The sequence below is a fragment of the Nicotiana tomentosiformis genome, chromosome 4, assembly GCF_000390325.3.
Source record: "Nicotiana tomentosiformis chromosome 4, ASM39032v3, whole genome shotgun sequence".
NCBI classification, from domain to species: domain Eukaryota; kingdom Viridiplantae; phylum Streptophyta; class Magnoliopsida; order Solanales; family Solanaceae; genus Nicotiana; species Nicotiana tomentosiformis.
In genome coordinates, this window is record NC_090815.1 from 26855750 (window position 1) to 26882511 (window position 26762).

The following is a 26762-nucleotide window of genomic DNA, read 5'->3' on the forward strand; positions in this document are numbered from 1 at the left end:
TCTGACAATTCCAGTAGGTCCGTATCATAATTTAAAACTTGGGCGTATGCCCAGAATTTAATTTGGAAGTCCCTAACTCAAGTTATGGTAATTTAATGGAAACTAGAAATTTAAAGGCTAAAGATTTCAAAAGTTTGACCACGGATTTGACTTTTGATATCGGGGTTAAAATCCGATTCCGAAAATTAAAATAGCTCTGTTATATCATTTATGACTTATGTGCCAAATTTGAAGTCATTCCGGATTCATTAAACATGTTTCGGCACAAGTTTTGAAAATGGAAAAGTTGAAACTCTTAAGTCCGAATTGAGGTGTGAATTATAATTTTGATGTTATTTGGTGTGATTTGAGATCCCGACTAAGTCCGTATTATATTACAGTTCTTGTTGGGATATTTAGATATGGTCCCGAGGGGATCGGGTGAGTTTCGGACGAAATTCAAATCGTTTAGAGCATGTTGGAAGGAACAGTTCTTGACAGAACCTGGTGTAATCGCACCTGCGAAATGGTGACCGCAGGTGCGCAGCCGCTCCTACGGAAAGCTGGTCGCTTCTGCGACTTTGGCATTGGGCCGTGACTTCGCTTCTGCGGGAGATAAATCGCGGAGGAGCGCGACTGCTTCTGCGAAAGGAGGACCACAAATGCGGAACCTCTCGCTTCTGCAGCTTCATCAGCGCTTCTGCGCAGTCGCAAATGCGACAGGAATGTCCGCAGATGCGGAAAAGACTGGGCAGAGCCCATAAATTCGGAAGTCGCCATTTATACTCATTTTTGAGTTTTAAGTCTCGGATTAGGGCGATTTCAAAGGGGATTTTCACGACTTTGAATTGGGTAAGTGTTCTATAATCAAAAGTTATTATATTTCATGAATCCATGTCTATATTCATCCTTTTATTTCGGATTTAGATGGAAGAAATTGAAATTTTTGTAAAACTTTCCAAAAATAAAAAATTTAGATTTGAAGGTCCATTTGACATTGGAATTGGATAATTTTGTATGGCTAAACTTGTATCGGAACGACTGTTCGGATTTCGTAAGTTTTTTCAAGATTCGAGACATGGGTCCCACTATTGAGTTTTAGAATGAATTTTAGATTTTTATCCGAAAAATTTATAAATTCCTACGATTTGTATTGTGTATATTGAATTATTTATGACTATATTTGAGGATTTCGGACACGAATTCGCGAGGCAAAGGTTTATTGGATTCTTGAAATTTGGTTGCAAAGCGAGGTAAGTGTCGTTGTTAACCTTGACTCGATGGAATAGAACCCTTGAATTATTTGCTATGTGAATTTTATATATAATGATGTATAGGCAAGGTGGCGGGTACCTATACTTTGTCAAATTAATTATTTACTTAATTATTTAAACATCTTAAATTACTTTAAGACACGAATTAATTGTTATAAAAATTATTTCACTCATATTTCTCATAAAAAAATTAATTCTTGAATTCTTGCAATAATTGTTACATGCTTATTTGACTTATGTGTCTTAAATGCTATTTGACTTTTAACATATTAATTATTAAACTGCCTATTTTTTTTTTCCTGTTTTTCACAATTAATTGCTACATGTCATTGTTTGTTTTATAAATAAATTATAATTATTGTATGCTTCGATACTTAATAATTTCTCATTGAACATGATATGTATTGGAGTGATCTTTGTTATATTTATGAGTTGTTAAAATATATTGGGGGATCGGGTTGCACGCCGCAACAGACTTATTTAAAAGTCTATATTGGGGGATCGGGTTGCACGCCGCAACAGACTTATTTAAAAGTCTATATTAGGGGATCGGGTTGCACGCTACAACAGACTTGTTTAAAGTTTATATTAGAGGAACGGGTTGCACGCCGCAATGAAAATATATTGAGGGATTGTGACTGCTGAGTTGATTTCAATTATTAATATTATTTAATGGTCTTATTAATATTCCTGTTATTATTATTGTTGTTATTACTATTATTGCGTACAGGTTAATGTAAGTGACCCGCCTTAGCCTCGTCACTACTTCGTCGAGGTTAGGCTCGGCACTTACCAGTACATGGGGTCGGTTGTACTGATACTACACTCTACACTTTTTGTGCAGATTTCGGAGTTGGTCCCAGAGGCGTACTGTAGATTTGCCCGAATACAACTACCAGTGGAGACTCGAGGTATAACTGCACAGCGTTCGCAGTTCTGAAGTCCCCTTCTATATTATCTCAGCTGTGTATTATATTTCAAACAACTTGAATTTTATTCAAACCTTTATTTGTATTATTCTAGAAGCTCGTGCACTTGTGACACCAATTCTGGGATGGTATTTAGACATCGCTATTATAATGGATTATTCACTATATTTCAGACTTTACTTCCGCATTTGTTTCTTTGTTATTAATTAATAAAAAATTTGTTAAAATGACTAATTATATTCTAACGTTGACTTGCCTGGCAAATAAAATATTAGGCGCCATCACGGTTCCGAAGGTGGGAATTTCTGTTCGTGACAGTTGGTATCAGAGAACTAGGTTACATAGGTATACGAGTCATGAGCAAACTTAGTAGAGTCTGAAGGATCGGTACGGAAATGTGTGTACTTATCTTTCAGAGGCTATAAAGTTTAGGAACAATATCACTTCTTTCTTATTCTGTCGTGTGATCTTATTCTATCATCGATAATTGAACCATTCTATTCTTATTCTCTCGCAGATGGCGAGAACACGTAATACATCTACGGACGGACATAGATCAGATTCTCCGGTGGCAAATATGGCCAGGGGTAGAGGCCGAGGCCGAGGTCGTACTAGAGGCAGAGGCAGAGGTAGAGGTAGAGCTCAGTCTAGAGCTCGAGCAGCAACACCTGTTGTAGAACCTCATGTGGATCTTCAGGAGGAGGTTCCAGTTCAAACTGTACCGGTTGGACTAGTTTAGGTCCTGGAAGGATTCATAGCTACTCCAGTGCTTCAGGACGCTCTTGTCCGTTTGGTAAGTATTATGGAGGGCATGACCCAGAATGGTACATTTTCAGTGGCACCAGCTATCTCACAGGATGAGGGAGGAGCACAAACTCCCACTACTCCCGCTCCAGAGCAGATAGCTCCCCAAAATCAGGCTCCAGCAGTCCCACCAGTTGGGGTAGTTCAGCTAGTTGTCACAGCACATGCCAGTGATAGGCCCTCCATGTCTTCTAAGGCCTTATTGAGACTAGATAAGTTTGCTAAGCTCTTTCCAGTTCACTTCAGTGGTACACCTTCTGAGGACCCACAGGATTATCTTGACCGCTGCCATGAGGTGCTGCGGAACATGGGTATAGTTGAGACCAATGGGGTCAATTTTACCGTATTTCAGATGACGGGTTCCGCTAAGAGGTGGTGGAGAGATTATATATTGACCAGACCAGTTGGATCGCCTATACTTGCCTGGAGCAATTCTCGCAGCTATTTCTGGAGAAGTTCCTTCCTATCACACTAAGAGAGGATTACTGCAAGCAACTTCAGCGTCTACAGTAGGGCAGTATAACTGTTACTCAGTATGAGTCCCGTTTTGTGGATTTATCCCGTTATGCTCTCCTTTTACTACTTACTAAGGGAGAGAGGGAGGGAGGAGGTTTTTTGAGGGATTCACTCACCCTATCATACTTCAAATGGCCAAGGAAACCGGAAGTGAGATTTCCTTTCAGGCGGCTGCTAATATCGCGAGGAGGATCAAGATGGTTCTTGCATAGGAGAGAGGGCAGAGATCTGATAAGAGGCCTCGTCAGTTCGGTGGTTTTAGTGGTGCCTCATCTGGAGGCAGGGGTAATTTTGGTAGAGGTCATCCTCCCAGACTGTTTCATTCAGTACTTCAGGCATCTCCCGGTGCTTCAGGAAGTCACAATCCTATAATGCCTTACTCTGGGCAGCCAACATTTAGTGCACATTTAGCTCCTATCAGTGCACCACCACTCCGGAGTCACTATAGTGGTTATCCGGCCCGTTTGGGTTAGCTTCAGCTTCAGCAGCCATGACATCATGATGGGTGTTATGAGTGTGGGAACATTGGTCACATCAGGAGGTATTGCCCTAGGTTGTCGAGTAACAGATCTCGGCAGGATTCTTGTGCCATCATACCGGCACCAATTGTTTCACCGCCTGCTCAGCCAACTAGAGGTAGGGGTTAGGCAGCTAGAGGCGGAGGTCAGGCCATTAAAGGTGGAGATCAGACCGTTAGAGGTGGAGGCCAGCTAGTTAGAGGCCGTCCCAGAGATGCGGTTCAGAGTGATGGGGCCCAGCCCCTATTTTATGCTTTTCCAGCTAGGCCTGAGGCCGAGTCATTTGATACTATGATCACATGTATTATTCTAGTTTTCCATAGAGATGCTTCAGTTCTATTTGATCCAGGATCTACTTATCCCTATGTGTCCTCCTATTTTGCTTCATATTTGGTTGTGCCTTGTGATTCTATGAGTGCTTCTGTGTGTGTATCTACACCGGTGGGAGACTCTATTGTAGTAGATCATGTCTATCATTCGTGTCTGGTTACTATTGGCAGTCTTGAGACTAGTGTGGATCTTCTACTTCTTGATATGGTAGATTTTGATGTAATCTTGGGTATGGATTATCTGTCACCTTATCATGCTTTATTGGATTTTCATGCCAAGATAGTGACCCTAGCCATGCCGGGGTTACCTCGGTTAGAGTAGAAAGGAACTCATGGTCATTCTACCAGCAGGGTTATTTCTTATATGAAAGCTCGGTGTATGATCGAGAAAGGGTGTCTAGCCTATTTGGCTTATATTCGCGATCCCAGTGCGGATGTTCCTTTTATGGACTCAGTACCAGTTGTTCTTGAATTTCCAAAAGTATTTTCTGCAGATTTGTCGGGGATGCCACCCGACAGAGATATTGACTTCTGTATTGATTTTGCTACGGGCACTCAGCCTATTTCTATTCCACCATACTGTATGGCCCCATCGGAGTTGAAAGAATTAAAGGAGCAGTTACAAGACTTGCTTGATCAGGGATTCATTAGACCCAGTGTCTCGCCCTGGGGTGCACCAATACTATTTGTAAAGAAGAAAGATGGCTCTATGTAGATGTGTATAGATTATCGGCAGTTGAACAAGGCCACTATTAAAAACAAATATCTGTTGCCAAGAATTGATGAATTATTTGATCAGCTTCAGGGTTCCAAGGTATTTTCGAAGATCGATTTGAGGTCTGGTTACTATCAATTGAAGATTAGGGCATCTAATGTCCCTAAGACAGCTTTTCGGACTCGGTATGGGCATTACGAATTCCTAGTGATGTCATTTGGGCTGACAAATGCCCCAACATCATTTATGGATTTGATGAATCGGGTGTTCAAGCCCTATTTGGATTCTTTTGTGGTTGTATTCATTGATGATATCTTGATTTACTCCAGCAGTCGATAGGAGCATCGACAGCATCTTCGCAGTGTGCTTCAGACTTTGAAGAATAATCAGTTATATGCCAATTTTCAAAATGTGAATTTTGGTTAGACTCAGTTGCCTTTTTGGGGCATGTTGTATCGGCAGAAGGCATAAAGGTGGATCCTAAGAAGATTGAGGCTGTTCAGAATTGGCCTAGACCTACTTCAGTTACAGAGATCCGGAGTTTCCTAGGTTTGCAGGTTATTATCGTCGGTTCGTGGAAGGGTTTTCATCTATAGCAAGCCCATTGACCAGACTGACCTAGAAAGGTGTCCCATTCAGATGGTCAGACGAGTGTGAGTTGAGCTTTCAGAAGCTCAAGATTGCTTTGACTACGACGCAGTAATGATATTACCCATCAGTTCAGGATCTTATATGGTATATTATGATGCATCTCACATTGGGCTTGGTGCAGTATTAATGCAAGATGGCAGGGTGATTGCATATGTGCCACGACAATTAAAAGTTCACGAGAAGAATTATCTTGTTCATGACTTAGAATTGAAAGCCATTGTTCATGCGCTGAAGATTTGGAGGCATTACCTCTACGGTATTTCGTGTGAGGTATTTACCGATCATCATAGCCTTCAGTATCTGTTCAAACAAAAATTCTTAATTTGAGGCAAAGAAGATGGTAGGAGTTGTTGAAAGACTATGATATCATCATTTTGTATCACCCTGGAAAGGCCAATGTGGTGGCCGATGCTTTGAGTAGAAAGGCTGTGAGTATGGGCAGTCTTGCATATATTCCGGTTGGTGAGAGGCCGTTAGCTGCAGATGTTAAAACTTTGGCTAATCAGTTCGTGAGGTTAGATATTTTAGAACCCAATCGGGTTCTAACTTGCATTGTCGCTGGGTCTTCTTCATATGAGCATATCAGAGAGAGACAGTATGATGATCCTCATTTACTTGTCCTTAAGGACACGGTGCGGGACAGTGATGCCAAACAGGTTGTTGTGGGGGAAGATGGAGTTCTGCAAATGCAGGTGTCGTATTTGTATGCCTAATGTGGATGGGCTTCGTGAATTAATTCTGAAAGAGGCCCACAGTTCCAAGTATTCTATTCATCCAGGTACCGCCAAAATGTATCAAGATTTGCGGCAACATTATTGGTGGAGGAGAATGAAGAAGGATATATTTGCATATGTAGCTGAGTATCTCAATTGTCAGCAAGTTAAGTACGAGCATCAGAGACCGTGTGCTTTGCTTCAGAAGTTAGATATTCCTGAGTGGAAGTGGGAGCGTATCACTATGGATTTTGTTATTGGACTCCCACGGACTCAGAGAAAATTGACGCAGTATGGGTCATTGTGGACAGGTTGACCAAGTCAACACATTTCATTCGAGTGGCAGTTACCTATTCTTTAGAGCGATTAGCTAAAATTTACATTCGTGAGATTGCCCGCCTTCACGGTGTGCCCGTGTCTATTATTTCAGATCGAGGTACGTAATTTACCTCATACTTCTAGAGGGCTGTACAACGTGAGTTAGGCACGGGGGTTGAGTTGAGTACAATATTTAAGCCACAGACGGACGGACAGTCAGAGCGCACTATTCAGATATTGGAAGATATGCTACGCGCTTGTGTTATAGACTTTGGAGGTTCTTGGGATCAATTCTTGCCACTTGCGGAGTTTGCCTATAATAGTAGCTACCAATCGAGCATTCAGATGGCTCCATATGAGGCATTATATGGAAGGCAATGTTGTTCGCCAGTTGGATGGTTTGAATCGGGAGAGGCTCGGTTGTTGGGTACCGATTTGGTACAGGATGCCTTGGATAAGGTTAAGGTTATTCAGGATCGACTTTGTACAGCTCAGTCTAGGCAAAAGAGTTATGCCGACCTTAAAGTTCATGATATTGCATTCATGGTTCGAGAAAGAATATTGCTCCGGGCACCTATGAAAGGTGTAATGAGGTTCGGAAAGAAGGGCAAGTTGAGGCCTAGGTATATCGGACCCTTTAAAATTCTTGAAAGGGTGGGTGAAGTAGCCTATAGGCTTGCATTACCACCTAGTTTATCAGCGGTTCATCTGGTGTTCCATCTGTCTATGCTCCGAAAATATTATGGTGATCCGTCCCATGTGTTAGATTTCAGCTCAGTCCAATTGGACAAGGATTTGACTTATGAGGAGGAGCCGATAGCTATTCTAGCCCGGCAGGTCCGACAGTTGAGGTCTAAGAGTTATCCTTCAGTTCGGGTGCAATAGAGAGCTCAGCCGGTAGAAGCATCTACCTGGGAGTCCGAGTCGGACATGTGGAGTAAGTATCCACACCTTTTCACCAGCTCGGATACTTTTTCTAACTCCGTTCGAGGACGAACGTTTGTTTTAGAGGTGAAGAATGTGATGACCCAAAATATCATCTTTAAATTTAATAATTAATTTTGTATTTTAAGACCTCGAAAAGCACTATTTATTATTCCTCGACTTGCGTGCGCAGTCCGTATAATTTTTCGAAAAGTTTTTATGTGAAAAATAGGTTAAAATATGAAATAGAGCTTTAAAACTCAATTAAGTTGAGGAAACAAATCCGGATCAGTATTCTGACAGTTTTAATATGTCCGTATCATAATTTGGGACTTGGGCATATGCCCGAAATTTAATTTAGAGGTTCCTAGCTCAATTTATGGCACTTTAACGGAAACTAGAAATTTAAAGGCTAAAGATTTCCAAAGTTTGACCACATATTTGACTTTTAATATCGCGGTCGAAATCCGATTTCGAAAATTGGAATAGCTCTGTTATGTCATTTATGACTTATGTGCCAAATTAGAAGTCATTCCGGATTCATTAAACATGTTTCGGCACAAGTTTTGAAAATGGAAAAGTTGAAACTCTTAAGTTTGAATTGAGGTCTGAATTGTAATTTCGATGTTATTTGGTATGATTTGAGACCCCGAGTAATGTCGTATTATGTTACTGGTCTTGTTGGGATATTTGGATATGGTTCCGAGGGGCTCGGGTGAGTTTCAGACGAAATTCGGATCGTTTAGAACATGTTGGAAACAGCAGGTTCTTGGCAGAACCTGGTGTAATCGCACCTGCGAAATGGTGACCGCAGGTGCGCAGCCGCTCCTGCAGAAAGCTGGTCGTTTCTGCGACTTTGGCCTTGGTTTGTGACTTCGCTTATGCGGAGATAAATCGCGCAGGTGCGTGGCCGCTTCTACGAACGAAGGACCGCAAATGCGGAACCTCTCGCTTCTACGGCATCATCAGTGCTTATGCGCAGTCGCAAAATGTGACAGGTATGTCCGCAGATGCGGAAAAGACTGGGCAGATCCCATAAATTCTGAAGTCACCATTTTTACTCATTTTTTAGTTTTAAGTCTCGGATTTGGGTGATTTCAAAGGGAATTTTAACGACTTTGAATTGGGTAAGTGTTCTATAACCAAAAGTGATTATATTTCATGAATCCATGTCTATATTCATCCTTTATTTCGGAATTAAATGGAAGAAATTGAAATTTCTGTAAAACTTTTCAGAAATGAAAATTTAGATTTAAAGGTCCGTTTGACATTAGAATTGAATAATTTTTGTATGGCTGAACTCGTATCGGAACGGGTGTTCGGATTTCATAAGTTTTTTCGAGATTCGAGACGTGGGTCCCACTATTATTTTTAGAATAAATTTTGGATTTTTATCCGAAAAATTTATAAATTCATATGGAATTAATTCCTACGATTTGTATTGAGTATATTGAATTGTTTATGACTAGATTTGAAGATTTTGGATACGAATTCGCGAGATAAAGGTTTATTGGATTCTTAAAATTTGGTTGCAAAGCGAGGTAAGTGTCGTGGTTAACTTTGACTTGAGGGAATAGAACCCTTGAATTATTTGCTGTGTGAATTTCATGTATAACGATGCATACGTAAGGTGACGAGTGCCTATACTTTATCAAATTAATTATTTGTTTAATAATTTAAACATCTTAAATTGCTTTAAGACACGAATTAATCGTTATAAAAATTGTTTCACTCATATTTCTCGTAAAAAAATTAATTCTTGAATTCTTGCAATAATTGTTACATGCTTATTTGACTTGTGTGTCTTAATTTCTATTTGACTTTTAGCATATTAAATGTTAAACTGCCTATTTTCTCCCTTTTTTCACAAATAATTGCTACTTGTCATTGTTTGTTTCATAAATGAATTATAATTATTGTATGCATCGATGCTTAATAATTTCTCATTGAACGTGATATGTATTGGAGTGATCTTTGTTATATTTATGAGTTGTTAAAATATATTGGGGATCGGGTTGCACGCCGCAATAGACTTATTTAAAAGTCTATATTGGGGGATCGGGTTGCACGCCGCATCAGACTTATTTAAAAGTCTATATTAGGGGATCGGGTTGCACGCTACAACAGACTTGTTTAAAGTTTATATTAGAGGAACGGGTTGCACGCCGCAATGAAAATATATTGAGGGATTGTGACTGCTGAGTTGATTTCAATTATTAATATTATTTAATGGTCTTATTAATATTGTTGTTATTATTATTGTTGTTATTACTATTATTGCGTACAGGTTAATGTAAGTGACCCGCCTTAGCCTCGTCACTACTTCGTCGAGGTTAGGCTCGGCACTTACCAGTACATGGGGTCGGTTGTACTGATACTACACTCTACACTTTTTGTGCAGATTTCGGAGTTGGTCCCAGAGGCGTACTGTAGATTTGCCCGAATACAACTACCAGTGGAGACTCGAGGTATAACTGCACAGCGTTCGCAGTTCTGAAGTCCCCTTCTATATTATCTCAGCTGTGTATTATATTTCAATCAACTTGAATTTTATTCAAACCTTTATTTGTATTATTCTAGAAGCTCGTGCACTTGTGAAACTTATTATGAGATGGTATTTAGACATCGCTATTATTATGGATTATTCACTACATTTCAGACTTTACTTTCGCATTTGTTTCTTTGTTATTAATTAATAAAAAATTTATTAAAATAGCTAATTATATTCTAACGTTGGCTTGCCTAGCAAGTGAAATGTTATGCGCCATCACGATCCCGAAGGTGGAAATTTCGGGTCGTGATACAAACTTGCTAAAGTAACCTGCAAAATAAAATAATAATCAATTATAATCGGTTAAATTACGCGGATAATGCAATAACTTAGTTATATTATGTATCTTAAATCCATTATTTTTCCTTGTCAACATCCTTTTTCACTTTCAACGGTCCCCAAAGCTCTCTTATATAATTTCCAGTTCAATCAACGCACTCTTCACACAATTTAAAAAAAAAAAAAAAGTAGTTCGGTGTATAAATATCTCATATTTACACAAAGTTCGAGAAAGGGTCGCAACGCAAAAGGGATTGACGTAGACCTACCCTAATGCAAGCATTAATGACCGCTTTTACTGCCCAAACCAACCTAAGGACATACATACGCAATTTTTCTGTTGCTCGAAACTCTCATTCGCTTCTTATATTCCACGGAGACAACTCTCCACACACTCTTTCCTATATATAAGTCATCTACATTTACGTTCTCATGTAATTTCACTCTCTCCATTCTTCTCTTTCTTCTTTCTTCCCAAAAACACACTTGAATTCCCCAGTCCTTTTTAGCCCATTATTCCTCTCTGATTTGCTGCAGAAACAGAACACAACACAACAGAAAATAGTCTTACAAAGACGTTACACATATATCCCTTTAGTCAGTATAGTACAATTAAATAACCACCATTCTTGATTTTTGCAAAACTAACCACATTTGTTGTGTCCAAACTGACCAAAAAAGATGATATCTTGGCACGATCTTTATGTTGTCTTAACAGCAGTTGTCCCTCTATATGTGGCCATGATCTTGGCCTATGGCTCAGTCCGATGGTGGAAAATCTTCTCCCCTGATCAATGCTCCGGCATCAACCGTTTCGTCGCCATTTTCGCCGTCCCCTTATTGTCTTTCCACTTCATTTCAATGAACAATCCTTATGAAATGAACTTCCGTTTCATTGCTGCTGACACACTACAAAAAATCATCATGTTAGTTGTGTTATGTTTATGGGCTAACTTGACCAAAAATGGTAGTCTTGAATGGAGCATAACAATTTTCTCTCTTTCAACACTTCCTAATACACTTGTAATGGGAATTCCTTTGTTAATTGCAATGTATGGTGAGTACTCAGGTAGTTTAATGGTACAAGTTGTGGTGTTACAATGTATCATTTGGTACACCCTTTTGCTATTCTTGTTCGAATATCGCGGCGCAAAGATGTTGATCATGGAACAATTCCCTGAAACAGCAGGGGAAATTGTTTCATTAAAAGTTGAATCTGATGTTGTTTCCTTAGATGGCCAAGATTTTCTTGAAACAGACGCTGAAATTGGCCAAGATGGTAAACTTCATGTCACTGTACGAAAATCGAATGTGTCAAGAAAGTCATTTGCTATGACACCTAGGCCATCAAATCTTACTGGAGCTGAAATTTATAGCTTAAGTTCATCAAGAAATCCAACTCCAAGAGGGTCTAATTTCAATCACACCGATTTTTACGCGATGATGGGTTTTCCAGGAAGATTATCAAATTTTGGTCCCGCGGATACAACTCCTAGACCATCTAATTTCGAAGAAAACTGTGCTCAGGGAGCTCTGAGTCAGAGCTCCCCGAGATTCGGGTTTTACCCTGCACAGTCTAATTTGCCAGCTTCTTATCCGGCTCCAAATCCGGAAATTGCTTCTGTAGTCCCCAAGAACACGAAAATTCAGCAACAAGTACATTTACAGCAGCAGCAGCAGCAGAATTCTAGGGCTAGCCATGATGCTAAGGAACTCCATATGTTTGTATGGAGCTCCAGTGCTTCACCAGTGTCCGAGGCCGCAGGCCTCCACGTGTTTGGTGGCACTGATTTTGGTGCTAACGAACAATCTTGTCGGTCTGATGGTGCCAAAGAAATCAGAATGTTGGTTTCTGATCACCCCCAAAATGGTGATAACAAAGGTAAATATTCGTCTTATTAGTAACAACAATTAATACTAACGTTTCATACTGACTGTCAACTTACCGCAATCCTTCTTAATTGGATTTCAGATCGCAATCTAATTCATCAATAAAAAGAAAAATAACATATTTATAGTTTTGAAGTGTGATATGCTAATTGATCATTTAATTTTTGAAGCCATTTCCCAAGTTAGTGACTTTGGTGGTGAAGAATTCAGCTTTGGAGGTGTTATTGTTGATGGGAAGGATAGAGATGAAAAAAAGGAAGAGAAAGAGGGTCTCACCGGATTACACGCCAAAGCCGCCGGAGTTCAAGATTCCGGTGCCGGAAAACAGATGCCTCCGGCCAGTGTTATGACACGTTTGATTTTAATCATGGTTTGGCGCAAGCTTATCCGAAACCCGAACACGTATTCCAGCCTCATTGGTCTAATTTGGTCCCTAATATCGTACCGGTAATTAAGCTAATCATTCTATTAAGTTAATGATTGGTTGTCTCAACTTCTTGAAACATTTTCAGTTGATTTACAAATTGATTAATTAGGTTTGTTTTGTCCTTTTATTGTAGGTGGCATGTGCATATGCCCAAAATCATGGAGAAGTCAATCTCTATTCTCTCTGACGCTGGTCTTGGAATGGCTATGTTTAGCTTAGGTAAGTAGTGAGTAACTTATTAATGGTAAATAGTTAATGCATAGTGGCGGATCCAACAATGAATTTGTGAGTGTCTCATAGTCCCGTGCTTCGCGCCGACCCTACATAGATGTACACATAGAGTTAAATGTGTATTTCATTCGCTCTTCCGACTAAGATCCCATAATGTTAAAATTCTAGTCCCGACACTGCTAGTGTAAATGTTGATAATGGATTGTGACATTGGGGATTTTGATATGGATTGATGATAGGTTTGTTCATGGCACTTCAACCTAAGATAATTGCATGTGGGAACACAGTGGCTGCTTTCGCAATGGCTGTAAGATTTCTCACTGGGCCAGCAGTTATGGCTGCTGCTTCAATTATCGTTGGCCTTCGTGGTACGCTCCTCCATGTCGCCATTGTACAGGTAAACCATTCATTTAACACTTGTTCTTTTTAATATATTGTCTACTATTGGTTGGCAAGAAATGACAAAATTCATATCCCTTATTTAACGCATTGGCTCTGAAAGAGTTTAAGTTATATATATTGTCATTTAGTGACGAAATCAGAAATTTCTCAAAGTATGTTCAAACTTGAAAGAAATGAAAAACATTCTCTGATAAAGGGCATTCAATATAAGTTATATACCTTTAAAACCTAATATAATTTTTCGACGAAATAGGCTGTAGTTTCGGTTGTAGTTTCGGCCCCGTCGTCATAGTAAAGAATTTTTTACACTATCAGCTCAAGCAAAAGATATCTATAGGTAAGTCTCTCCTTAATATGTGAGATTCGTAATCTTAAAAACAACACATGTTACCTGGTACAAGAGGTAAAAGTGATTTGATGGTGTAAGAATTTCTTGCACTGGTAGTGTATATAAGATAAACTCATTGAGAAATAATAGTTCGCCAAGAGTTAGAAAAGGGGAAAATATAATTCCTTCATTCTTATTTTTCTTATTTTGTGAATAATTCAATACAATTGTTTGAAATGTTTGTATGTTAGGCTGCATTGCCGCAAGGGATTGTTCCGTTTGTGTTTGCTAAGGAGTACAATGTTCATCCGGCTATTCTTAGCACTGCGTAAGTAACGCTAGTTTCTTGAATTACTTATTTCTCTGCTAATTTCTTAACTGACAAAGTAAATTTTTCTTGGAATATCAGAGTTATTTTTGGAATGTTGATAGCATTACCAATCACATTGGTCTACTACATTATCCTTGGATTATAAGATAATTAACGATCAAGTACCAATCTCCTGATTGTTAAAGTCTGCGATTGTGTTGTTTATGATACATGCAAGTGATTCTAGTCTTTTTGCTGTCGATAATAGCCATCAACGCGATTAACCTGGACAAAAGTGGGAAAAATAAATAGCTGCAGAAATGGAATAAGATTGTGCACAAAAGCTTAGTGGACATCAATTACTTACTGACAAGAGAAGTGGTTTTTGGTTAGAAGAGTTCATTTCATGGCAATTGGAACATGTTTGACTTAATTAGTCTGGAACCCTGGTATAAGGATTTTTTGCCTCCATATGAAGGAAACAACTCATAAAAGAAAATTCAAAAATGGAGGAAAAACAAATTGGGATTAGTCTAGTTGGAAGGGGACAAGAAGGCAGCAAACATGCTATGATAATAGTCTAGTTTCTCTCCATAACCATTTCACATGTAAAAAAAGAATCACTCCAAAACAATTCATATGTACAATTGTGATTGATTTTGAGCTTTTGACTTTTTAATGTTGAGCAATGGTAGATTTTCAATTTTTACTTTTAACTTCTTCTTTTTTAATCTTTATTGAATTCCTTTGCCTCAGTTTATTGTAAGTCATTAAATAGTACATATCTTGTTCACTTATGGTGGTAGTTAGATTTGTAAGATTTTGGTCCAAATCTCATGTTTGTTTCCTATCATGGATATGAAAATGATGTTTTTATTTCACTAAAGTTTATTTTGGATGACGATCTTCTCTCTTCCTGTTTTTTCACTGGACTACTCCATCTCCAAGATATTAAATAATGAAAAAGATATTAAGCTTCCATCTCATAGAAAAGGAACTGTAAATATGCCCCGAGGGTGTGTGTGGGGGGGGGGGGGGGGTAAGGGGTTGGAGTATGGATCTTAGGAAGCGAAAAAAACCAAGTAACTTTTCTATGCTATGGCTCTTTAGTGGATTTTATACCTTTTTTTTCCTCTCAGGCAACAAGGCGCTTTATATAAGAGGGGCAGCAATATTAGATAGCTCATCCAAAGAAAGCAAGACAATAGTGGAAAGTGTTGCCTTTTTGAGCAAATATTGTAGAAAACTATCGGGTAATACCCGCTCTAAAAAATAATAATCAATAACCTATATATTTTTATATAAATATAAAATATATATATAAATACACATTTTATACATATTTTTAATATATATATATATATATATATATATAACGAATATAATTATTTTTGAATGACCAATCAAATGTATAACTTGCACTAATAAAATAATATGCCCTTAATCCTATCCTATCCCTATGCAAGAAGACAAGAAGTAGGCTTTCTTGCAAGTTGTGATTCGTGATTTTTGATCCTCCTGAATGGGTTGTAATACAGTGAACATATCACAAGGCATGTCACATCAAAATCTGACCTATATCTACCATCTTTATTCCAACATAGTACTCCCTCTTTTTTAAATATAACATACTTACTTTTTTAATTTATTTCAAAATAAATAATATATTTTTAAATTTAAAAATAATAAACTTTAAACTCTTCATTTTATCTTTTTACCCTTAATAAGTAGCTTTTACAATCACATAAATATCATGGCCGCACAAAGCTTTTACGCCGTAACCTTTTAAAATCACAAGTTTCAAAAAGTTTTCTTTTTTTAAAACTCCGTACCGAGTCAAACTAACTCGTCTAAATTGAAACGGATGAAATATTGTTTATTAGTTATTTAAGCCTATAATGTGTGTGTATATATATATATATATATATATATATATATAGGCAGAATACATAAAATACCACCTTGAACTTGTAACCAAATCCATGTTTCACACCTATTGATCACTAAAATATTTTTACACAACTAAATCTTTTAAAAGTGTGTATGTTACACACCATTTTGATTGTTACACACCATTTTGATTACATGGCAAGAGCGTATTTTACACACAAAGTAGACGAGTGAATAGAAAAAGAAATATGTGAACTCTCATGAGGATGCAACATATGTCCATTTTTTAATTTTTTTAATTAAAAACATCATCTTTTTCGTCAAGAAACAAACAACCAGCTCTTGCAACGATGGAGAAATTATTCCCTTTACTTTTTCTCCAAAATCTCACCATAGAAAACTTCCCTCCCTCCCATTTCTTCTATATTTTTTCCTTTATTTCCTTCCATTCTTTCTTCGAAAAAATTCACAAGGAAATTAAAGAGATTTTGGCCCCAAAATCCCAAACATTCAGCATCTTTCACTTTTTATTCCGATTACATGAGGTAGTAGGGCTGTTCGTTGGACTTTGTTCTATGATGAAGCAAGGACTATGTGAAAATGTGATTTAATTGGAGGAGGTGGATGTGGGTTCAAGGATAGATGATGCAAAATGAATGCAAGTGAAAGAATATTGTACTTATCGTGCCATGGACTACGAGAAGGTGCCAATGAAAGAATTTTTTCTTCAAAAGAATGTGGTGGTGTAGAGTGGCGCCTATGGCTGATTGATGGCGGAGTAGTACAAATTGAAAAATTTATGGTGGTCGGTAATTGGATGGTGGAGAGGCGACTGGGGTTCTTGACATGGGTGGTAATGGAGTCTCTGTAATGGGGTGATAATGATAATAGAGTTCTTGACAAGGGTATTTGGGAAGATGAAGCAAATGGATTTTTTAAGTGTTTTCTTTTATTTTCTTAGTTAATCCACGTGTTAAGATCTCATCGGCGCATGACATTACACTTACTTGTAAAGAGTGGTAAAATACAAAAGTGGTGTGTAATTGATACACTTTTGAAAGGTTAAGTGTCTAAAAATATTTTTGTGGTCAACAAGTATGCATCATGAATTTTGGGTACAAGTCTAGGTGGCATATCCTTTAAACTCACTTTTGACACAATTAGGTTCGCCACTTGTGGTTTAAAGTAAGTCACATTAAATATAAAGTTTAAAATTAAATTATTTTTAAATATAAAAATATATCATTCGTTGGGAACAAATAAAAAAAAAAATGCATCACATAAATTGGGTTGAGATAATTTGAATTGTAGCATATCACATTTCCATTTCAATACTCTTTTATTTTTAGTACTGTGGAAGATCCTGTGTTTTTCCGGAGAACCATAGAAGCCCCAGTAGAAGGTGGCGGGAAGTTAACCTTGGTGGTATCTGGAGGTGTAAAGGTAGGCCTAAGAAATCTTGGGGAGAGGTGATTAGGCGGGACATGACGCAACTGGAGCTGACTGAGGACATGACCCTTGATAGGTGGATGTGAAAGTCGAAGATTAGGGTAGAAGGTTAGTAGGTAGTCGAATATTTTTTTTTTATCTTACTCAGTTTAATTGCTAGCATTAGTGTTAGTATGATATTCTTTTATTCATTAATTGATATTATCTGTTTAACTACTTTCTTGGCTTTAGTCTTATTTTTATCTTGTTGTTGTTCCTACTTGTTGTTATTACTCTTTTTTTATCCTTTCTCCAGCGAGGGTCTATCGGAAACAACCTCTATGCCCTTTCAGGGTAGGGGTAATGCTGTGTACATCTTACCTTCCCCAAACCCCAATTGTAAAAACTTACAGGGTTTGTTGTTGTTATTGGAAGATCGTGGGTTTACTATCATATAATTACACATAAAACAAATAGAAAAGTAAAAGAACACAAGGTTTTAACGAGGTTTGACTAAGCCTAATCCTCGGGACAGAAGCAGAGAGAGTTTTTACTATGAATGAGAAGAATAATGCAATAAAATGAATTCTCAACTACAACTTTTTATATATTAGATTCCAAGTAATCCCAATATAAGAAAAAAGTTTTTCCCAATTGTACAAGGATACGTTCTCCCCCTCCCTCCTCCCCCCCTCAAATCTATCAGAACAATGAGTTTCTCAAACTTATAAGGATTATGTATTTTCTAAAAAGCATTAGAAAATTTAATATATCTAGAATTCGTAAAGTTCAAGACACAATTACTATGATCATTGTCTGAAAATTAAAAATCTTTGAAAGATTACTTGAATGCTTCGAGTAATCTTTTTATTTGTAATTGGGATTCTTTCAAAGATTTTTATTTCAAACAATGATCATGTTAATATGTCTTGATTTTTATGAATCTCAGTTATATTAGATTTTCTAGTATTCCTAGAAAATTTATAATCCGTATAGGTTTGAAAAATCCATTGTTCTAATAGATTTGGGAAAAGGAATATTATTATCCTTGTAGGATTGAAAAACCTTTCTCTTATAGGATTGAGATTATTTGTGATCTAATATATAAAAAGTTATAGTTGGGGATTCATTGTATTGCGTCATTCTTCTAATTCACATTGAAAAACTCTCTATATTTTTGCCCCGAGGATTAGGCTTACTCGAACCTGCTATAAATGCAGGGAGCATGATTACTATAGGAGAGATTGTCAAGCTGGAAGATAAAAGAAGGAAGCAGAAAGTAGATAATTCTGCAAATATTATTGACACTTATAATAATTCCAATGATAATGACTATGTAGGGAAAGTCTGTGCCGTAAGTTCTAGTCACGAGTAAAATTCCAAGGTTCTTGATTTTGATGTAATTTTTTATTTATCTTCAAACAAGAATTGATTTATAACTTACAACTAGTTGAGTAAGACTATATACTTGGGAGATAATAACCAGAGAGGTAATTGATAACATCAGATAGAGAATGTTCGATGAAATTATCAGAAACACTAAGTACCAATATATTCCTTGCATAAAATAAAATATAATTTCTCTTTCAGCTTTGGATGATCTAAGTTCTAATTCAAGAATAGAACACACAAAGTGTGAAAAGGTTTTATGGTACTCATGAAAGGTATGCTGCATTATAGACCGTATTATCTTCAAGCCATCATAGTTAAAGGAAAGCTGTTGTACCTTCTGAAGAGATCGATCTAAACCAGTCTTAGTTGTGGCACTTGCGACTCGGTCATATGAGTGAAAAAATATTGTATTTGTTGAGCAAGAAATTTTTTGGATGGGTACAAAAACTATTTGAATTTGTATGAACATTGCATGTTTGGTAAATAGATAAGGGTGAAATTCAGTGAGAAGACAGAGTACAAGACCAGAGACAAGTTAAATTATATACACTCAGATTGGTGGGGTTCAAATAGAGTTCCCTCTAAGAATGGTGCAAGGTATTTTATGACTTTGATTAATAATTACTTAAGAATGGTGTGGACGTATTTTCTGCAAATAAAAGATGAGGCATTTATAACATTTCTTAAATGAAAGACGATGGTTAAGAGGCAATCAGAAAGAAAAGTTAAGCGTATTTGGACTGATAATGGGTTGGAATTTTGCAATTCAAAGTTCAATTTCTTGCAGTAGAGAAGGCATAGTGAGACATCACACTTATGTCGGAATTTCACAACAGAATGGTATTGCAGAACGTATGAAACACAACGCTTTATGATTGGACACAAAGCATACATTCAGACTCATTTGTTAGCAAGAATTTTGGGTTGAAACAATCAATAAGGTTGTACTTGATCAACAAATCTCCATTCATAGCTATTGAGTTGAAAACTCATGTTGAGGTATGGTCCGATTCACCTACTGGTTATTTAAATTTAAGGATATTTAGTTGTCCTTCTTATGCTCATGTGAGGGATGGCAAACTTAGCCGAGGGCGAAGAAGTAATTATTTTAGAGTATGAAACTGGAGGGAAATGTTATAGACTATGGTGCACGTATCAGAAGATTCCAGAATTAATTATCAGTAGGGGTATAATATTTAATGAATGCCTCACTAGACAGTCAACGGGAGAAGGCAATAACAAAAGTATCGTGATGTCAATGAACGCATGGAGCTAGAAATTAAATTTTCACTAGGTCAGCCCAGTAGGTTAGAAGTAGAGAAAGTGGAGGAGTATAAAATATTGATCAAGATGATAATGTTGATGCATAAGCAGTTGTTAAGCTGAATCATCCCACAAATACTCTTAATATGATGTGATATTGTCTACTTTGGTTCAAGCCCGCATGTTTTTTTCCTAAAATCCCTCACACCATTAAGAGATTCCTACCCCTTATATGTTAGATTTCAAAATTTTTAGCTACCAATGTGGGACTTTGTTCACACATCCACCAATATAATCGTCCCTTCGAACTAAGTTTTACATGGTACACTACCGCGATTCACGGGTCTCCCCCTCGACCCAAATATTTTGTGACCATTACTGCAGTTCACTAGTCAATTTCTGAGATTCACGTGTGCCACACACATCATCAGAGTAATTATGGAAACCGAAGTCAACTACTAGCTTATTCTTATTTGTGTGCGCCTCTGAGCTCGTAAGAGGAAGTAAACCGCTCCCCACGTTATCACTCTGCCATCGCCGAATTCGTTCCTTTAAACTTGCTCTCTGATATCATTTGTTAGGTTCAACCCGCCTCACTTTGGCCAAGTCCGTATAGTTTTTCCGAAAAGGTCTCACACCATTGAGAGATTCAATACCTTATATATAAGCTTCCAATTTGTTTTTAGCTACCAATATGAAATTTTATTCGTACATCCAATGTATCACAATTCTCGCTTTATACTATTTGGTCTTTCAGATATGTAAATATAATTAATTTTGTACGTCTAACTCCCTTTGAGACACTATTATCATATTGCCTCGCCTCACTTTTAGCTACTAAGTAACACATGCAACCATTCTTTTAAGTAGCCAAATATTGTTAAACGACATAAGATATCTAAATGCATTCTTGGGTTTAATTTTCTTTTTCTAATGCAGTTATATATCAAGAGTCGAGATGAAAAAAGGAATTTGCTTGACATCGAGATCTTGTAGTCTCCATAAGTAAGACTCCCTTTTACACAATCCTAAGCTCCTAGCTAGTTCCACTAGTAATTTTCTTGGTGAAAACAGAACCTCCTTTCCCAAATACAAAAGCACTATCATCAATCTTCTAGGGATTTAGCTAACCCCTTTCTCCCAAGTCCCAATAGAAAATAATACACATTGTTAAATTTTTTATTGTATTTCTTTTGTAAATTTTGAAGGAATATTGAATTAACAGTAAAGTTATTTTCGTGTGATATATAAGTCACAGATTTGATTGAGCCGTAGAATTAGCCAATAATATTTGTATCGGGACAGGTTACCTATATCACATGCACCTTTTTGGGTTGTGACCTTTCTCCGACCCTAAGTGAATGCGAAATAATTTATGAACCGTGCTGCCCTTTATATCATTTATAAATTTATATTTTGTTTTAGGATATCATTGGTGTTTTTATTTTTTAACTGATCAATGATTTTGTTTACATAATAATAACAAGGCTAAATCGCAAACAGGTGCATGCTACTACACGTGGTAGGAACAAACTTCTCAAAAAATTGCCAGTCTTTTAGTGTTTATGGAAACCTATATATATAATCACCTCTTGTTCACTGTCCGGAAAATTTAATTTAGATTTTCCGAAAATGTTAGTGACCCGAATAATGCCCGAAATTAACGAAATTTATGTGGGCGAATTTCTTCTAGGAAAATCGTGTAGTAAAAAATCTTAGCCTCCTTATGGAATAAGATCTCTTTATATAACCACAAGTTTTAGGGTTTAAAACCTTTTCCTAAACCTGTTGGGTCTTCCTTTTCCATCAAGAAATAGAATTTCATTTAATTCCTAATTATTCAAGCACAACATGGACCGCAGTTTTTAATTAACGAGGCTTCCTACTATGCACTTAATTCGAAATATTCGAATTAATACTGCACTACTAGAAATTTGCTAAAAACCGACCATTAGGGTGTGGACGGTGTTTTGATGGTCGAAATGGCTTACCGATCAAAGTTGGTCAGAAATTACCGACCAACGTTGGCCCCATACCGTATGGCCCCAGCAGAGTTGAAAGAATTAAAAGAACAATTACAGGAATTGCTGGATAAGGGCTTTATTCGGCCCAGTATATCGCCTTGGGGTGCTCCTGTCTTATTTGTAAAGAAGAAAGATGGTTCTATGCAAATGTGTATTGATTACCGCCATCTGAACAAGGTTACAGTGAAGAACATGTATCCATTGCCAAGAATTGATGACCTATTTGATCAGCTTCAGGGTGCCAGAGTATTCTCTAAGATCGACTTACGTTCAGGCTATCATCAATTGAAGATTCAGGAGCCAGGTATCCCGAAGACTACTTTCACGACTCAGTATGGTCATTACGAGTTCCTTGTGATGTCTTTTGGGCTGACCAACGCCCCAACAATATTTATGCACTTAATGAATAGTGTATTTCATCCCTACCTTGATTCCTTCGTCATTGTGTTTATTGACGATATTCTGGTGTATTCCCGGAGTCGGGAAGATCATGAACAACACTTGAGGACTGTGCTTTAGATTTTGATTTAGCCTTGGATGTTCGAGCCTTGGCCAACCAGTTTGTTAGACTGGATATTTCCCAGCCGAGTCGAGTTTTGGCTTGCGTGATTTCTCAGTCTTCTCTTTATGATCGTATCAGGGAACGTTAGTATGATGACCCCCATCTGCTTGTCCTTAAGGACACAGTTCAGCATGGTGATTCCAAGAAAGTCACTATTGGAGATAACGATGTATTATAAATGCAGGGCAGGCTATGTGTGCCTAATGTGGATGGCTTGCGTGAGTTGATTCTCCAGGAGGCTCATAGTTCGCGGTACTCCATTCATCCGGGTGCTGCAAAGATGTATCAGGACTTGAGACAACACTATTGATGGAGGCGGATGAAGAAAGACATAGTGGGGTATGTATCTCAGTGTCTAAATTATCAACAGGTGAAATATGAGCATCAGCGACCGGGTGGATTACTTCAGAAGTTAGAGATTCCAGAATAGAAATGGGAGTGGATCACTATGGATTTCGTTGTTGGGCTCCCACGTACTCTATGGAAGTTTGATGCAGTTTGGGTGATTGTGGATAGGCTGACCAAATCAGCTCATTTCATTCCTGTGATTACTAATTACTCTTCAGAGCAACTGGCTCAGGTATATATTCGCGAGATTGTCAGACTTCACGATGTACCGGTATCTATCATCTCTGACCGGGGTACACAATTTACCTCACGATTTTGGAGGGCAGTATAGCGTGAGTTGGGTACTCGGGTAGAGTTGAGTACAACATTTCACCCTCAGACAGACGGGCAGTCCGAACGCACTATTCATATACTGGAGGATATGCTTTGTGCGTGTGTGATAGATTTTGGGGGTGCCTGGGATCAATTCTTACCACTTTCGGAATTTGCTTACAACAACAGTTACCAGTCAAGCATTTAGATGGCTCCATATGAGGCTTTGTATGGTAGGCGGTGCCGGTCTCCAGTGGGTTGGTTCGAACCGGGCGAGGCTAGACTATTGGGTACAGACTTGGTTCAGGATGCCTTGGAAAAGGTTAAGTTGATTCAGGATCGACTTCGTACAGCCCAATCTAGACAGAACAGTTATGCGGATCGGAAGGTTCGTGATATTGCATTCATGGTTGGTGAGCGAGTATTGCTCCCGGGTTTCGCCTTTGAAGGGTGTGATGAGGTTCGGGAAGAAAGGCAAGTGGAGCCCTAGGTATATTGGGCCTTTTGAGATTCATGAAAGAGTTAGAGAGGTGGCTTATAGACTTGCGCTTCCACCTAGTCTCTCTGCAGTTCATTCGGTATTTCATGTTTCTATGCTTCAGAAATATCACAACGATCTGTCTCATGTGTTAGACTTCAGTTCGGTTCAGTTGGACAAGGATCTATCTTATGTTGAGGAACTAGTGGCTATTTTAGATAGGAAAGTTCGAAAGCTGAGGTCAAAGAACATTGCTTCCGTGAAGGTTCAGTGGAGGGGTCATCCGGTTGAGGAGGCAACTTGGGAGACCGATCTTGATATACGCAGCCGTTATGTACACTTATTCACCAGTTCAGGTACTATTTCTAATTCCGTTCGAGGATGAACGTTTGTTTTGGAGGTGGAGAATGTGATGACCCAAAATGTTATCTTTAAATTTAATAATTAATTCAGTGTTCTAAGACCTCAAAAAACACTATTTATCATTCCTCGACTTGCGTGCACAGTCCGTAAAATTTTCTTGAAAGTTTTTATGTGATAAATGGATTAAAATATGAATTAGAGCTTTAAAACTCAACTAAGTTGACTTTGGTCAATATTTTGAGCTAACGGACTCGGATTAGTGTTTTGACAGTTTCGGTAGGTCTGAATCGTGAATTGGGACTTGGGCGTATGCCCGGAATCAAATTCCGAGTTCCCTAACCCGAAATATGAAGTATTTGACATTTTTAAATTTGATATTGATGCAACGTATTAAAAATTTTAAAATAGTATTTTTCTGAATTATTTATTCCTGAATATTTTCGTAAGATTTTTGGTACTCATTATGATGGAGCCGTGAGCTTTTTATGGTAGAAAACTATTATTGTTGAATTATTTTGGTATGAGCCGTGAGCTCTTTATTATTGAAAAATATTGTTGTTGATTTATTTTTGGAAAATTAAAATATTGGGCACTTTAGGTGCAAATTGTGATAATATTGATACGTATGCGGTGGTATAAAGTCTGGGTATTGAAACGCATGCGGTGAGATAAGGGTGGCTTGATACACGTGGCTAGTAGGGGTGACTACTAGAAGTCATGTGGTGTGATAAGGGTGGCTAAAATGCGGGATGCTATTTCGGAAAAAACTTTTCTTTAAATAAATTATGAAGGCTCCCGCGATGATATACGGAAATGAGATATTGTGAATTTATTTATGATTTGGAACTACGAGACGATACCTCGGTAGTGCCCTTGTTGATATTGATTTATGGCCATAGTTGCCTTCTATTAATTGTTGTAATTTTCATAAAGTTGAAAGAAATTTTGTTTTGATTCCACGAGATATTATTTGCAATTATTTGGTGTCATTAAATGTGACATACTATTTGATTCATTTTCATAGTCATTTTATCTTATTAAATTGTTTAAATATTTTTTCATGGTATTATCTATTCTCCAGTAGGGCCTGACCTGACCTCGTCACTACTCTACTGAGGTTAGGCTTGGCACTTACTGGGTGCCGCTGTGGTGTACTCATACTACGCTTCTGCATATTTTTATTTGTGTGCAGATCCAGGTATATCTTACCAGTCTAGACGTCAGTGAGTTACCTGCGCACGGAGACTTCGAGGTATATCTGCCAGCGTCCGTAGACTCCGGAGTCCCCTTCTACATTTTATGTTGCTTCCTTATTTTTCTTTAGACCTTGATACATAGAAACATTAAGAATAATTTTTTAGAAGCTTGTGACTTATTTCTACCAGGTTTTGGGAGTTGTAATTATTTAAATTGTAGTTTATTTATTTCAGATATTTATGATTATTCCGCATTGATAGGCTTACCTAGTCTTAGAAACTAGGTGCCATCACGACCTCCTACGGAGGGAATTTGGGGTCGTGACAATAATAGGCACTAAGGTCTCCATGAAAATATGGCAGTCATGACTTTTCAAATGGCTCAACTTCCCTACCTCCATATCTACTTTTTTTCCAAGATTTGACGCATAATCCTCAAGCATCTTCAATTTCGTAACCCAATCTCAAATTTGTTGTCATTCCTCCAAAGTGAATGTGTAACTTGCTTTGGATTGAACACCTTACCATTGTTTGTTGTCTGCAAGTATAATTCAGGCCGCCTGCAATATTCTTGTAAGTCCATTCTAGCTTTCGGGTTATCTTTTGTCTTACCTTTAACATCCATCACTGTGTTGAACAAATTTTCAAAATAATTCTTCTCAATATGCATGACATCAAGGTTGTGTTGGAGAAGATTATCCTTCCAATAAGGCAACTCCCAAAATATACTCTATTTCGTCCAATTATGATTAACACCATATCCGGAGAATCTATAAGGTGGAGCCTCATTAACTTTACTGAAGTTCTGGACCCTCTCCCAAATTTTCTCACCTGAAAGTATCGGAGGTGGAGAATCATATTCCACTTTATTCTTTTTGAATGCATTTTTCATCCTTCTAAACTCATGATCATCAGGCAAGAATTGACGGTGACAATCAAACCATGATTGCTTTCGGCCATGTTTCAAAGTGAACGCTTTACTATTTTCCATGCAGTAAGGACACGCTAGCTTCCCAGAAGTCATCCACCCAGACAACATTCGATACGCAGGAAAATCGTTAATAGTCCATATTAAATTAGCACGCAAATTGAAATTCTGCTTGGTTGATATGTCATATGTTTCAACACCATCATACCATAATTGTTTTAGCTCATCAATCAAAGGTTACAAATATACATCAATCAAACTTTTCGGATTACGTGGATTGGGGATAATACAATTTAAGAATATATATGGACTAGTCATACACAACTCAGGTGGTAGATTATAAGGTGTAAGAAAGACAGGCCAACATGAATATGGTGTCGCAGATATAGAAAAAGGCGTGAAGCCATCCGCACACAGACCTAACCGAATGTTCCTTTGTTCACTAGAAAAATCTGGATATGTCCTATCAAAGTGCTTCCAAGCTTCTCCA

The 26762-nt window shown here is 37.8% G+C and overlaps 1 protein-coding gene and 1 long non-coding RNA gene across 2 annotated transcripts in view; one reads left to right on the top strand and one right to left on the bottom strand.

Annotated features, from left to right (window-relative positions):
• Window positions 1–26762, bottom strand: part of LOC138910616 (uncharacterized) — a 204624-nt gene that overhangs the window by 173545 nt on the left and 4317 nt on the right. The gene's annotated exons all lie outside the window — the stretch shown is intronic.
• On the top strand, window positions 11042–14804 carry LOC104096807 (auxin efflux carrier component 3-like). Its single transcript, XM_009603237.4, has 6 exons — window positions 11042–12382; window positions 12561–12837; window positions 12951–13036; window positions 13288–13445; window positions 14030–14106; window positions 14188–14804. Exons 1-6 carry the CDS (start codon window positions 11182–11184, stop codon window positions 14252–14254), a joined length of 1866 nt encoding a protein of 621 aa, XP_009601532.1. The 5' UTR covers window positions 11042–11181; the 3' UTR covers window positions 14255–14804.